Genomic DNA, 16,570 nt, shown 5'->3' on the forward strand with positions numbered 1-16,570 from the left:
ATGGATCTGGATTAAACATCAGTGATATTACCTAACATCCCAAAACAAACAACGCCTTCTTCTAATAACCTGGGCACTGCCGGGTCCCCAAGCTAGTATGTAATCAAAAAGTGGCTAAACAAGTCAGATGGGAGGACATATGGCCAAGGAAACTATGAAGGGAACATGGTCTCTTGTTGACAAGAATACTTAATCCAACCAAGCAAATGCAAACATAGGCCACGGCAAGCTAAAGAGGACTTGTAACACTGGAAGAGATACATATTTATTGTGCTTTTTTACAATGAAACAAACATATCTTTAAATATGTATGCCTTGTTCCAACTAAGGAGATCTGCAAGCCTAGGCAAGCTTACAGGCATGAGTAACCTGCTGGGAAATACAGGCATAAACTGGATTGAGATTTAGATAGGCATTCAAATACACATTCCTTGTGTTCCCCCCACATGGCTTAAAAAGGGATACATGTTTGGATGTGCATTGAAGTGGGCATCTCCACCTATGGTCTTGCACAATTGATATTACATATTAATATCTTGTTTATCTGCAACTAAACCTGGATTAGGGCCACTAGGGGCAGGTAATGAGCCAGAGAAGCAGTGCAATACACCTGTGAGAGGGAAGGTGGAGATACTGCATAGGGATGTCTATTTCTATGTTGCCGAGCTGCATTGGAAGAACTGGGCAAAAGAGTTTTCAAAACAGCTTTCCACAACTTGCAGTCTTTCAGATGTGCTGGCCTACAACTCCAACAGCAAATCTGGAGGGTTTGGGAAGGTTACTTTATAGCGAGTACATAAATTGAAAACAGTATCAATCTTGGGACTTCAGATGGTTGGGGGGGGGGGGGGCGGGAGGAGAGAGAGTGGAGAAAAACATCTTAGTTCCTTCCAGTCTTTCCCCATGTTCTGGCCTGGCCATGTATTCCACGCTCTTTCACTGCCTTCCCTCGTCTTTCCTCTGCTTTACCCCATCTTTCTCCATCAGGAGTCGATTGACACCCAACTCCTGATAGGGATCTTCTGGTTTCATTCCCATGTGCTTGGGAAACAGAGTGCCAAAGAGTCCCACCAAAAGTACCCTTACGTTGTTTCACGGTCTCCATGGGGCTCTCGTGCGGTTCCGTTTCCCAAGTGCATGGAAACAGCCCGAAAATGAAGTCCTTGAATAGGGGTGAGCAATGTCTGACCATCAGATCACATCTGTCCCTGAGCCTAATTTCAAAAGCCTCTTTCCATCAGCTCAAATTCCTGGCAAGATTAATCTTGTTTTTTCTTGCGCCAGCTCTGAGAAAAGGAGAGGAAAGGGGAGATGTCAGAAAGGAGGAATGACAGAAAAGTGGTAGCAGAAAGGAAAATGGGTGTCTGAGATAGCAGGCCTCTGCCAACTTTCAGGTCAGAGGATACCCATTCTTATCAATATGATGTTCATTAGCCCCATTCATGGGACTATAAATATGATGTTCCACACCCACCTCATTAAAAGCTGCTTAATATTTACAACTTGATAGTAAGATTAAAGATCTAATTAAGAAACGGATCATAGGTAAAACCAACTACCATAGTAGAGAACTGAAAGGCTATGGCTCTCTGTAAGTCACTGCCTTTAATCTCCTGAATATAGCAGACCTCTTCTTCAGGTAAAAAAAAAAGCACTGCTTAAATTAGAATATAGAAAAGAAGAACAGGTCTTGACTAGGAAACATCAGCACAGCTTCTGTTAGGGTGTTGGCAAAGTCCATGAAAAGCCTCCTTTCTCCGAGCAAGATCAATACCAATTCCACAGCCCGAGTCAACAACATTGTCAGAAAAATGCACCTTGGATCAGATGCTTTTTTAAAAATGTAAACAGAGATGAGCAAGTCAGAGGAATACCTCAAATAGACATCTAGATCAGGGTATAGCAAAAATGCTCCTAGGTCATTGTTTCCTAACAAAGAGCTGATGCATAATGCACTCACGATACCACCAGTACCAAATGACAGGGATAAATGCATGGCCTCCCAAAAATTGACAGTGAAGTAGCTATCAAGGAAAAAATAGCCCAATCCTGAGACTAATGAGATGCTGCCCTTAGAAGGATTCTTCAGAAGACACGGTCTGATTGCCTGTCTAGTCGTTTACTTCAGGTACATTTTGTACATCAAAGATGAAAACAGAGAGGGCTGGGATGTGTATGCTACGCATTGCTAGCCTTCACTGGTCTAACATTCACACCCACCTTGCCTTAGACTTCCCTCAGGACTAAAGACTTCTTCTAATAGCTAAACAGCGATTACCACACAAATCTACCAGAAATATTTTTTTGCTTCCATGCCACCCAACTCCATTGGACCTCAGTGACCTTTCTCCATTATGCTGCCACTTTCCAGCTAAAAGTGTTATAACCCTCTAATCTGAAGAGGATTTATCTCTGCCAGACCCACAGACAAAATCTCTTACACTGTGATGCCCACTTGTGGCTTTCTACCTCAATGCAACCATAGATTTATTTTTTTTAAGATTGCAGAAAGATACAGAGAATTGCCCAAACCACTCACAAGGGAATCTGTCTGTCTGTCTGTCTGTCTGTCTGTCTGTCTGTCTATCTATCTATAAATATCTATAGTCAAATTTGTATGTTTGTGGGTGGTGGCTTTCCAAGTGACCTCCAACTTTCAGAGTACTGTGACTCCCACCAATTTATTTATTCATTGTGTCAGAAGCGAATTGAGAATACAGTTATAATGTATAGAAAAACCACAAACAAAGTTAGAGACTTGGCATTAGACTAAATTTCTTTTGACTAGAAGCTGGCCACTTCAAGTGCCTCTGGTGTCGCTGTAAGAAGCTCCTCCATTGTGCATGTAGCAAGGATCAGAATGCATTGCAGTAGGTGGTCTGTGGTTTACTCTTCGCTACACTCGCATGTTGTGGACTCCACTTTGCAGCCCCATTTCTTAAAGTTGGCTCTGCATCTCATGGTGCTAGAGCACAGTCTGTTCAGCGCCTTCCAAGTCAACAAGTCTTCTGTGTGACCGGGGGGGGGGGGGGGGGAGGGAGTGTTTCTCATCTGATATCCCACCGATGACAGATCTGGATCAGACTTGGCACACAGACCCTCCATGACCAACAGAAAATACTGGAAGGGTATGGGGGTGGGGTTTGACCCTATAATTTGGGATTTATAGTGCACTCTCATCCAGAAAGCATTCTTAACCCAACCAAAGATGGATCTGGGCCAAATTTGACATGCGTAACCAACATGCCAACTTGGAATACAGATGGGTTTTGGAATGAATTAACTTTGAATTTTGGGAGTTATAGTTTGCCTTTGCCTCTGATACTGAAAGTGTGGGACTCAACCAAGGTCACACAGTGGGTTTCCATGGCTGAGTGGGGATTCAAACCCTGTTCTCCAGCATCATTTCCCATGCTCAAAACACTACACCATGCTAGCTATATACAAGACACTTTTTAAAGTTTCAGTTTTTCAGCTTGAAAATAAACCTTGTTCTCCAACAGATTTCCTAATGCTAGTTCACTTTGTGGTGTATACAGTTGCCAACTTCTTGATAGCCTTGTTCCAGTTTCTGGAGTTGAATCCACTCTTTCTCATGTTTGAGGAACATCCAGGGGACAGATTAGTCATTACTTAAGCTACTTACTTTGAAACGTCTTCTGTAAGCTTCTCGTCCACTGTTGAATAGCTCTTAGGGTCAGAAAGTTCTTCCTAATGTTCGGATGGAATCTGATCTCCTTTCCTGTAATTTGAACCTATTGCTCCAAGACCTTGTTAAAAGGCAGTTTTAAAAGCTCCCAACTCGAATTGTATATAGATTGCAAGAAAAAGAGAGATTACCCTCCCTTTTCCCACTCACCACCATCACTGTAGGCATCTGCTATTATGAATTGAATAATACCACCCAATGTTACTTTGCTGAGTTGGTTTGGCAAACAAAAAGGTACAAAAACAGCAAAACTTTGGATAGCTTCAGTCTGCCCTTTCTCTGCAGCTGCTATGAATAATGTACAATGATAATTACCGCAATTGTTTGCAGTGTCTTACTTTTATCAACTGGAAAGGGATGGAGGGAGAAGGCAATTCTTGGAAAGCTGTATAGCAAAGATCAAATCCAGATGCAGCGTGAAAAGAATGGGCTGTTACTGTCCCCAAGTGGTCTGTGTGAGTTTTACAACAAGTGAAGCTCATTGATTCATAGCCTCCTTCCAATGCATCGTACGGTATCTATGTCATAAAGTTCATTAAGCTGTTTCTTAGGTTGTTTCATCCTATACTGTAGAATGAATGTAGTTTGACACCACTTTAATTACCATGGCTCAAAGCTATGGAATTATGGGAGTTGTAGTTTGGTGAGGCACCAGCACTATTTGATAGTGAAGGCTAAAAACAACAACTTTCATAATCCCATAGCATTGAGCCATAGCAGTTAAAGTGATGCCAAACTGCTTTAATTTTACAGTATAGATGCACCCTAGCAAAGTGTATAAAGTGTTTACGACAAAGCCAGGTTCAAATGAGATCTGGGGGAAAATAAGAGATGCTTTTCATCTCACAGGATTATGCACATCAGCTCTTGCCCATCACAAATAACAGATGTAAGGAACCTACAGTTCTCCAGAGCTGAATTACAACTCCCATCATCCCACCCATTGGTTAGGGCTGATGAAGGATGGAGTCCAATGACAGCTCAAGACAGTATATATTCAGATCTATCTTACAAGATTCAATATCCATATTGCCCAATATAATTCTACATGTACAACCTTTTAGGGTAGGAAAAGGGGTTCATATGGGGGCAATTCCAAATGAACCATTAGAGCTTTTCCTGCTCCTCAAAAATGTTACTGGATAAATAAAACTCTGTCTGTGCTTTCAAAAAGGATTTTTAAAAAATCCACACATAGTGTAGTCCGTAAGTAGTAGCAATCAAAATCACAACTGGGTTTTGTTTGAAATAGTAAAATTTTGCCCAAATGGACCGCAAGTGATGAACAATACAACAACAAAGTCATAAGGAAATAAAGTTTAAAAATCAAGCAGCAGAGATGGCAACACGACTCTTTTAGATAGCCACAAATCTCCATGCAGAGATTGGTGCCAACATCATGCTTAGAAGTCAGTCCTACTAGGACTTACTTGCACACCGAATATTAGACCTTTATTGAGATATGTAAGTGGCTAACCTGGAACTTGGGAAAGCTATCTTTGGGACAACTCCCCAAATCTCCTTGGGCACGTCAGTAGCAGGGCTGTAGCCAGAAAAATTTTGGGGGGGAGGGGGTTTGAAATTTTCGGGGAGAAGGGGGTTGAACCCCTAACACCCCACCCCCCACCCCCCACCCCTGCTACAGGCCTGTCAATATCTGCTTGAGATAGTGCCTGGAGGGACTCTTATTTTTTTGCGTCTCATAGACTTAACATGGGGATTTGGTTAACCAGTTAAAATTCATGAGTAAACCAGGTTTATTTTTAACCTGAAAATTTGGGGGGGGGGGGGTTGAACCCCTAAACCCCCCCCCCCTCCTTACAGGCCTGGTCAGTAGGGAAATTATTGGGAATAGTAAAGAAACTTTCCCATGCTTGAGGCTATCTATCATATATGGCTAAAAAACAGAAGGGAGTAACATTCCTAAGTCAAGGGTAATGTGTTTAAAGAAGGAGGGGAAAGTTGTTCTGCCAATGATGGACCTGTAGCCTCACATTTATTACAACAATAAAAATGCTTGCTTTATGGCAGCTTGACCTTTTAAAATTACAGCCTTGTGAGTCACACTGGCTACAGGTTTTGTAGAGCAAGCTTAGGTCGAATGACTGACAATTCAGCCAACAGGGATAGGGATCATACCACTCTCCTGATGCTGATGAACTGTATCCTCACCCCATCAGCCCTTGTCAGCATTGTCAAAAATAAGGAGAGAACCATATTCCAGCAACATCTGGACATGATTCCACACATCCTAAAGCAGCAGTTCCCAAACTTTGGTCCTCCAAATGTTTTGGGCTTCAGCTCTCAAGAATTCCTGATTAAGCTGTCTGGGGCTTCAGGAAGTCCAAAACTCCTGAAGGACCACTTCCACTTGAACATTAGGAACAACTTTCGGACGAGAAGAGCTGTTCAACAGTTGAACTCTCTGCCTTGGAGTGTGGTGGAAGCTCCTTCTTTGGAGGCTTTTAAACAGGCTGGATGGCCATCTAGCGGGAGTGCTTTCATGGTGCTTTTCTTGCATGACAGAAGGGAGTTGAATTAGATAGCCCATGTGGTCTCTTCCAATTCTATGATTCTAAAACCAAAGTTTGAGAACTATTGCTCTAGAGGAATCCTGGACAACCTGAGGCCCTCTAGGTGTTTTGACCTCCAACTTGCCAGCTTGTCCAATAGAAAGGAATTCTGGGAGATGAAGTCCAAAACACCTGAGGGGCCACAGATTGTGCAGATCTGCTCTAGAGCTTTAACAAAAAGTTATTCCAATTAGGGTTGTGCATGAATCCATTTTAAAAAACTGTCTTCGGCTGGTTCGGATCCCCGTAAAGGCAAGGGTTCCAAAATAGACCACACAGCTGCTGATCGCAGCTACTTTCACTTTCTATTCAGGAACATGCGGAGTGTGGAGAGGCTGTTGCATGCTTGCACAGGGTTTCCCTGTGAGCCCTGCATGTTGAGTCAATCAGAAAGCCATGATGTGTCTTACCCAAGCTGGGTCTATATAAATGGGGTGAGCACCTCCATTTCTTGGTCGTGTTCTGGCTCTAGAGAGAGGCAGATCAATTGTGCTTCAGTCCAGTTGCCGCTTGCAGCTTTAACTTTTGGATTGGCTTCGCCTTCTACTAGCATTTTAGCTCCAAAACAAATAGTATTAGCAGCAGCAAATCTATTTCTTTGAATCTAATTTTATTATTTGATTTTCCTTTATTTTCTTGATTCTTTATTTAGTGGGACTGGGAGTTGGAAAGAGCGGGTGGGTGGGGACTTCGGAGAAAGAGCATCTCTTGGGTGGGTGAGTGTTTTTCTTTTAAAATATTGGGTGGCTCTGAGCCTTGACTCACCCTCTTCAACCTCTCTTCTCTCCTTATTTTTTCTCCTCCCTCCCCTCCTTCAAAAAAGACGTTTAAAAGATTATTATTCCAGCAAACAGCAAAGCCTAAGTCTCAGAAAAACCACTACCTACTACCAGTACCTAACTACCTAAGTACCTACCTACCAATATGAATACCTAAATTCTTTCCTTTGCAGTCTCATCAAGTTTTCTCTGTTGTTTAATTTAATCAAAAGATCTCTCTCTTGGCTCTTCATTTCTTCTATTTATTACATTTAATTTCATTTCATTTAGCTGGTGCTTAAAAAAATAGTAGGTTTGGCTTTTGTTGAAGCTTTGCCTAGATTTGAAAAAAATACTTTCAAAAGATAATTATTAATGAGAATAGTACCCACAAATAGTACTATCCCGGGCAGCCCTCCGATTGCCACCAATGGCCAGATTTTCCTGCATTTTTCAGCTGTGGACCCAAAAACAGTTTTCTGACACTGGCCGTTTTAGGGAGGCTCGTGAAAACAAATACATGGTCCACCGAAATTTGGATACCAAAAACAGATATCAGTTCAGGTGAATTGCACAACCCTAATTCCAATTACTTAAAATGATCACAAATCCCTGATTGTACATTGGAACTTTCTTTGTTCATAACTGAAGTCAGATACAACATAGGAAATCTAGTCTGGTTTGCCTTTTGAAGTGGAAGAGATTTGTTGTTATTGTTGTTTCCTTCTTTTTCTCTGATGAATGTAGGTAAATTGTTCCACTTCTCTAGTTGTCCCAGGACCCTTCCACACAAGCATATAACCCAGAATATCAAGGCAGAAAATCCCACAATATCTGCTTTGAACTGGGTTATCTGAGTCCACACTGCCATATATTCCAATTCAAAGCAGAAAATGTGGGATTTTATTCAGCTGTGAGGAAGGACTCCCAGTTCTCCTGTCCTTTGGCTGCATTCTTCCCTTTGTCCCCAGTTTATTTCAATAGCAAGAAATTACATTCAAAGTGCAAAAGAAGTTCACACACATGCATTTCAGCGGAGGGAGAAGACTCTTGCCTTTGCCTGCAGGTTTATGAAAAAGCAAACTGCTGTAGCCTCTCCCACCTTGTGTGTTCTTCCTCTTTCATAACTTTTGTCATCTTGACCTCACTCTGAGGTTGGCTACACACATCCTGGTTTTCACTTGGGAAATGTTAAAGGATATGACATAGGTGACCTCCCTTGTTTAGACTGCAAAAGATATGTTCAATAAATCAAAATGAAGTAGGTATCTGACCTTGGGAGGCAAACATTAGAGTATTTCAATGCATTTTTGAAGTACAGGTAGTCCCTGAGTTACAAACATCCAACTTACAAATGGCTCATAGTTAAGAATGGGGAGTGAAACAATAGGAAGTGAGAGAAATCTGCCCCTCGGAAGGGAAATTCATTCCTGAAATAATTATAATGGGGAAAAGGTGTCTCCACTAAAGCTTTCTCGCCAGTCTTTTTTTCCACAATAACCCATTTTTCCAAATCTAATGATCACAGGGACAGAAAGTGAGGTGAAATCTCCCAAACGGGCACAGACAGCAAAACAAATACCACAGGGGTGTTTATGTTATCCAAAGCTAAATGATATATATTTTAGGCTGGAGTTATACTGTAAAAATACACCTGTTCTGACTTACATACAAATTCAACTTAAAAACAAACCTACAGAATCTATTTTGTTTGTAACTTGGGGAGTGCCTGTAATATATTTCTGTTTTCCATCTTGCTTAAACTGTTGGTCTTTATTTGCACACTTTAACATTGTTCATGATTCTGGACACTTTAGATTTGTCACATGAGATGATCTTCAGGTGCATACAGTCATTTGGCTTGTTTAAGCAAACCAAAACAATAGTGATGACATGATCATAAACTTTATGACAGGACCATCATTTATAATGACATCATATCACTTTTGATAACACAGATTATACTCTTTTTGTTTTGATGCAGAAGAATCAAAAAGATATTTTCTGCCATAGTTCAAGAGTCTGGCTTAGAATCACTTGGACATGTGCTTCACTAGATTCCTACAAATACAAAATGAAAATGCACCAAGGAAGAAGCGCAAAGACAAAATGACAACAACCAATCCACTAAAGATATTATGCAGTTATTCATCTGCCCAATGGAATATGGATTTGTTCTTCTTTAGTTCACTTTGTGAAGCACAGATATTATTAGAAAGTACATCAGTATATTTTGGTAAGTCTCTATAAATATATCTATAATAGAGTTGCATTGATTTGTGGCTCTGGATTGTTTAATAATAGAAACAAAATGTTCCCAGACTCTGTAAATTATATTGTGGAATGAAAAAAAAAGCTCAAGAGAAGTAGTATTGGATTATTCTCTGAGAGGACTGTGGGTTATGTTCAGTTCTATTCTGCAAAACAAATTCCTGGAATTGAGATTATTTAAAATTGTAAGTATATACCATTTTTCATATGGGGGCCATGGTGGCACAGCGGGTTAAACCGCCAAGCTGCAGAACTTGCTAACCGGAAGGTCAGTGGTTTGAATCCACATGATGGGGTGAGCTCCTGTTGCTAGCCCCAGCTTCTGCCAACCTAGCAGTTCGAAACATGCAAAAGTTAATAGATTCGGCACAAAGGTAACTGCTCCATGCAGTCACGTGGGCCACATGGTCTAGGAGGTGTCTACGGACAACATCGGCTCTTCGGCTGAGAAATGGAGATGAGCAACACCCCCCAAAGTCGGACTCGACTAGACTTAATGTCAAGGGGAAACCTTTATTTTTACTATGATTCTCCATGCCAAGCTACAGTCAGTGTCACGGAGTGTTGGAAGTTGCAATCCAACAATATCAGAAAGGCCACGTGATTCCAACTCTGATTAAAAGGGTATCTATGAACGAGAGGAGAAAAGATCCACTTCCAATCTGAGCAGCTTTATGTGATGGATCAATGGTCCGACTCCATAAGGTAGCTGCATATGATGGACACTACAGTACAATCGCCCGGATTTTTATTTGGGTTGCTGTGCATCTGTCGACGTTAGCAAGCAGAGGATTTGGCGGCACACTTTGGCTTCCTGAGTGCTGGAAGGCTAGGGTTTTTAAGAAGCGTATAGAACAGCAGCCATCTTGTTCTGGCTTTGTTTGATACTTTAAAATCTAAAGGAATGGAAGAAATAAAGGGTTAATTTCCAATATGTTCTATAACATTATACTCAAAATCTCTGTTATATTATACTCATCAAGGGGATGGCACAGCCAACAGGTGGAACAGACAAATGACTATTAAAATACTATAACTCCTGACTCCATCTGCAGTATGAGCCAAGCACTCCTGGCACCATTATCATCTGTCTGTTTATCTATCAACCACTCAATGTGCATTTTAAAGATGGAACATTTATTCACAAATGTCAACTTTTGTGCAGAACACAAAATAGAGCACAGGATGAAATCTGATCATTTAGCAAAGGCACTGGTCTAACACTAAAGGTTTACTAGTAAATGACAGAATATTTTGACATTTCCTACTGACATTTCCTAAAACATTTAAGCCTTATTGGTAAATGTCAGGTTTTTATTTGTAATCTTTGCTACAATATAATACTAGGAATAGAAAATCATACCCAGAGGCACCAGATCCTGTCTGACCTTGGAAAGTAAGCAAAGTCAACTTTGATTAATACTTGGATGAGAGACTTGGATGGGTGGTCTAGGCTATATTTCAGAGGAAGGAATTGGCAAAGGCACCTCTGATTACTCCTTGTGCAAAAAAAAAAAAAAAAAATCCTATGAAAATCATGGAGTTGCCATAAGTTGATAGGCAATTTGAAGGCACACACGGAGAGACCAGATAAGTAGAGAATTCAGGACACATTTTTGCAATTCAGAACTTTTTCTAAGTGAAAAATGCATGTGGGATTTTTTTGCACAAGAATTGACTATTGCATAGACAATCTGCAGTTTCCTGCACAAAAAGCCAGCTTCTTTTGAAGAAAATAGCCTTTTCTGAGGGGGGAAACCTCAGTGGTATGTGGTATTTTAATAAAATAAAGTTTGAACTATGAAGAGGTGTGGAAAACTGAGCATTTTAAAGGATTTCTCACCATGTAGAGAAAAATGGTTAATTACGTGTTGCCTACAAAAACAAGTTTCCATTCCCTAATATGACTCAAACACAGTCAAAACCTACCTGTTACATTACTGAAGTGACTATACAAGGTGCCAGTCTGTTGCTGTCTCTCTCTGGTTTTCATCAGGAGGAAATGGCAAAAGCAGATAAGAGTAGGGTTTGTGTGATAACTGTCCATAAAGAGCATCCCAATCCACGTTCTGAATCCTGCAGTGAAATTTATTTATTTATTTATTTACAGTATTTATATTCCGCCCTTCTCACCCCGAAGGGGACTCAGGGCGGATTACAATGAACACATATATGGCAAACATTCAATGCCAACAGACAAACAACATACATTAGACAGACTCAGAGGCATTTTTAACATTTTTCCAGCTTCACGATTCTGGCCACAGGGGGAGCTGTTGCTTCACCGTCCAGTAGTGGCTGTACTTCCTCATTCCTTTCCTCGTGTTTTGCTGGCAGTTTTATGGTGTTGTAAATTAGCCTCCCGCATAAAGCATCCCTAAATTTCCCTAATTGACAGATGCAACTGTCTTTCGGGGCTGCATAGGTCAACAGCAAGCCGGGGCTATTAATGGTCGGAGGCTTAACCCGACCCGGGCTTCGAACTCATGACCTCTCAGTCAGTAGTGATTTATAGCAGCTGGTTACTAGCCAGCTGCGCCACAGCCCGGCCCCGAGAAATAATTGTTCTTATTGTTATACAGTAGAACCTCTAGATAGGAATGTTCCAACATAAGTATGTTTTAACTCACAAATCCTCACTCAACCTAGACCAGTGGTTTGCAACCTGTGGGTTCCCAGATGTTTTGTCCTTCAACTCCCAACAGCTAATAAACTGGCTGGGATTTCTGGGAGTTGTAGGCCAAAACACCTGGGGGCCCACAAGTTGAGAAGCACTGGTCTAGAGTGATGTTTTGACATTCCAAATGCTGTTTTGACCTGCAAACAGTACAGAAAAGGCCTCTTTGCACCCTAAACCAGTTCTAACAGCAAGGCACAGAGAAACGAAACCTGGACTAGATTCTTAAGACAGAACAGCTCTGACTCTTCCTGCAAGGCAGAAACTCCAACTCCATGTGATTCCTTCTGCCATGATAAATAAATTGGACTGGGGGATTATGAAAGCATGTTCCTGCCTGTTTGTTTTTTGTTTTTGTTTTTTTGCTTCCTTTTAAAGTATGGAATACTTGGGAATCCTACACCCTGAGGACCGCATGACCTTACCCATGTCAGCTGCTTCATAGCCTTTGGGCATGATTGTCCTGTCTATCCGTGCAATGAGCCAGGCTCCCACCATGACACTGCACAGCAGCCGGAACAGGCACATACTCAGGCCCAGCATCACGTTGTAGAAGAACAGAAAGTAGTTGAAATTGTGGAACATTTTCCTGAAAACAATCAAACAAACAATCAGTCAGTTGATCAAATATCACAGGAGACCTTAACATTTGTACACAAGAGACAAGTTCCAGTGTTGTATTTTTCATATGGTCATCAAATGACATTTGGGGAAACCAAGAGTGCCCCTTTTTTGCATGTTTGCATGGATTCATATTGTTTAGCCCAACCAGGTCTTGAGTACTGTGTGTGATCTTTGTTAATCTAGAGTAAAATAAAATAAGCAACATCCTCTCCCATTTGATATACTTTGCACTTTGGCCCAGATCCTTGTTTTACTCTTCTGCTTTTAATATCTTATGTTATTTGTTGATTATTATGATGGTTTTATTGATATTGATGTTTTATTGTTGGTATAATTGTTTATCATTTTATTGTTGTATGTTTTCGGGCTTGGTCCCCATGTAAGCCGCTCTGAGTCCCCATTGGGGAGATGGGGCGGGGTATAAAAATAAAGTTGTTGTTATTATTATTATTATTATTATTATTATTATTATTATTATTATTATTATCCTAAACTCACTGGGAGAATGTCACAATTTGTATCTTTGTGTATCCTATTGCACTCTGATGTTACCACCATAGTTATGTAATTTTGCAAATATATCTATGGATTTAATATTGTAATCTATTAGTGCATCTGAAGAAGTGGTTTGAAATCCACAAAATCTCATAATGAAATTAAACAGCCTTATAGGTGCTCTTACCTTATTTTTTTTTCCTCCTCCAATATTCCTTTTCATGCTGATGCAGGCTTACATAGGTGTCTCTTTAAAAACTATTAAAATAAAGGTTCTTAATATGAGTTCAAGAATCTGTCTGTCTGTCTGTCTGTCTGTCTCTCTCTCTCTCTCTCTCTGTGAAACAGAAATGGGGAACTTTCATGTCTTAACATTGTTCTCCCCAATAGTTTCTGTGCTGCAATTAGACTTTGGAAAAATGTTCCCTTTGTGTCTTTTCACTCTCAAAGGTCACTTGAGGTGTCTGACAGAGAGTTTAAAATTAGGTTAGAGATCAGCAATATATATTTTTTGTAAATCTTTCAACGAAATAGGTGAGTAGAAAAGCCAACAAAAATTGTAAGAAACCAGCCAGGAAAATAAATGAGAAATGCAAACACCAAAATGATCTTAGGATGACCTTCTGTAACCTACTTACAGAGACCAAATAAGGTTCAATATGAGATTCACTTCCACTAAGTCTTAGTGTAAGGCTTTAAGATTGATAGCTTCAATAAGGTGATGTGTAATTCCTCCCAGAAGCACTGAGGCATGGGCTTTAAAGTGGTATCAAACTGCATTCCTTCTACAGAGTAGATGCACCTAGTGTTATCAGTCTGTCTCAATGGAAATTTACAATATCAAATCATCACAACATGTAAGCAAGTTCAAATTTTATCAGTAAAGAAAGAGACATCTGAACAGACCTGCAATTGATCATCTGGACAGATTGGGTTTGAATGAATGATCTAGTTTTACCACTAATAACCTATGGGGCGACAAACTCCATGTAAGCTGCCTGGAGTCCCATGCCAGGAAAGGGGCAAGATATATATACTGTGTGTGTGTGTGTGTATGTGTGTGCGCACGCACGCACACACACACACACACACACAGGGTTGGAAACACATTTATTTGTTTGTTAATGCAAGCTGAAAAAATGTGAATACCTTAGGGAAAAATAAAAGTTGGTAACACAATTTTCTAGGACTCACCTGTTGTCAAGAGCCAAAGGTTTTTCCTTGTCATCCAGTGAAATCTTTGGCTGAAGGAAGAATATACTAGCAGTCCCAATCTGCATCTGCATGAACCCCATGAAAATACCAATTGTGAAACTGAGATGGAAAAAGCAATAGGAGGTTAGAATTTTAAAAGGATTGGATTGTTAAAAATAAAGGGAGCTGGAGACAAAGTCTTGTCTTGAGCCAAAAAGGATTTAGATATATACAGGCTCAAGATGGAATCCATTTTGAAATCATGATATGAAGGTGAACCAGAAGCAGTATATGAATAATTTCACTGTATTCCAAAATAGTGATGCCATCTCACAATGAAGCTTTTTGTAGCACTATAAGCATATCACCAATTGCAGACTACAAGAGCAGCTCCAAGAAAATGTACAGTGGAACAACTTACTGCTTCACAGCATATCCTCCCGGCCATTCTACTAGTTCAGCTACAATGAAAGGTACTTACATCACCATTCCCACACTTTTAAGCATTTTTATCCCTTCACCATTCATGATGGGCAAAACGAAAATGTACATGAACACCAGCCCCAAAAGACACTGCACTATGTGGATGATCAGATATCCTGTGGGGAAAACACACAACCAATTAGAAAGGAAATAAGAGACAAACCCAAAAGTGAATGCTTGTTTACAGTATAGATCTTCACATACCCCATAGAATGTATGCAATTTGCCAGCCAGAATATCTTGCTATGGATGCCTGTTAGTATTTCAACAAAATGAAAAATTGAGAGATGTTTATATATGATAGTTTCCTATCTGTGTAAAGGAGAAGAGCATATTTATAGCCTAACCTACATCTTTAATGAAAATTATTTCTTGGACTAAATTCTTTTTTTTACAGAAATCATTACTAACCATGGTACACAATTATTAAGAGAATGATATTTGAAATTCATGTATATAAAATCCAACCATCCGTCTTCGATATCACTTTCATCACATCTCAGTGTGATCAGAAAATGTGACAAGTCCTTGCTCTCCAGCATGAGGACAAGCAATCATTATTGTTTTCAATGACCATACTCCACACACCAGACAAATTCTCAATTTCACCTCTTTGTTTTCTGAAGCAAAAAGAAATAGATATGTTTTATTCCCTTATGAAAAAATAAAGCTCTGCATTTTGGAAATACAACTGGAAAGAAATGCAGCCTCTCAGCACTCCTGATACTAGATGATAAGAAAGTTTGACAGATCTTCCTATATTGTTGTCATGGCATGTGTTGTGGTGGTTAATTATAAACAATATCTAATGAGATTTGCCAAAATACAGGATGTTTGAAAAAGAACACTCTAGTTTTAAGTTAAAACACATTAAAACTAGGGAGTTCTTTTTCAAACATCCTGTAATTTGCCTATACAGCAAGGGTAGAAAATCAGTGATTGTAGATCTCCAGTCCCCATCAGCCATAACTTTCAGTCTCCATCAACCATAGCCAGCAAACTAATAGATATCGGAGTCCAGCAACAAGTGATTCCGCAGCCATAACATTTAAAGTGGTGTCAAACTGCACTAATTCCACAGTATACAGTACATGCACTTTCTCTCTTTCTCTCTTTGTCTTATCCCTCCCACCCATTTTTCAATCTATTTTAGGTATAGCAATGATTAAGGGATACTCAGAAATTGTTGATAATACGAGTCAGGTAGTAACAGTTATGATGAATTTGATCCAAGATTTCCTTACAGAAGTGGGTCTTGAGGACAGATTTGAGGATCAAAGAAACTGAGGACTCACCACACTTTGAGTAGATGAAAGTTTGCTGAACACCAGCGGAAGGAATTCCTTCTCCCCTGCCCACAGTCGCTTCATATGTTTTCTAGAAAAAGACATTATCATGCTGTGAAAACTGAGTCAACATATTTCCACCCCCCTGGTGGCACAGCAGGTTAAATCACTGAGCTGCTGAACTTGCTGACTGAAAGGTTGGTGGTTCGAATCCAGGGAGTAGGGTGAGCTCCCACTGTTAGCCTCAGCTTATTGCCAAACTAGCAGTTCGAAAACATGCAAATGTGAGTAGATCAATAAATAACTGCTCTGGCAGGAAGGTAGCAGTACTTCATGCAGTCATGCCGGCCACGTGACTTTGGAGGTGTCTATGGACAACTCCGGCTCGTTGGCTTAGAAATAGAGATGAGCACCAACCTCCAGAGTCAGACACAACTAGGATTAATGTCAGGGGAAAACCTTTACCTTTTACCTTTCCCAGCTCTTGTAGCTGCAGAAAC

General features: G+C 40.3%; 1 protein-coding gene across 1 annotated transcript in view; it reads right to left on the reverse strand.

The window, feature by feature from the left end:
- Positions 1–9,804: 9,804 nt before the first annotated feature.
- Positions 9,805–16,570, reverse strand: part of LOC100567621 (stimulated by retinoic acid gene 6 protein-like) — a 31,978-nt gene continuing 25,212 nt past the window's right edge. Inside the window, exons 12-18 of the mRNA XM_008122245.3 lie at positions 16,080–16,161; positions 14,989–15,037; positions 14,783–14,900; positions 14,302–14,421; positions 12,414–12,577; positions 11,241–11,387; positions 9,805–10,207 (exon numbers count right to left, since the gene is read on the reverse strand). Coding sequence (XP_008120452.2) covers positions 10,089–10,207; positions 11,241–11,387; positions 12,414–12,577; positions 14,302–14,421; positions 14,783–14,900; positions 14,989–15,037; positions 16,080–16,161 — 799 coding nt within the window. The 3' untranslated portion in view covers positions 9,805–10,088. The remainder of the gene's footprint in view (positions 10,208–11,240; positions 11,388–12,413; positions 12,578–14,301; positions 14,422–14,782; positions 14,901–14,988; positions 15,038–16,079; positions 16,162–16,570) is intronic.

Source organism: Anolis carolinensis, chromosome 2, assembly GCF_035594765.1.
Source record: "Anolis carolinensis isolate JA03-04 chromosome 2, rAnoCar3.1.pri, whole genome shotgun sequence".
NCBI lineage: Eukaryota > Metazoa > Chordata > Lepidosauria > Squamata > Dactyloidae > Anolis > Anolis carolinensis.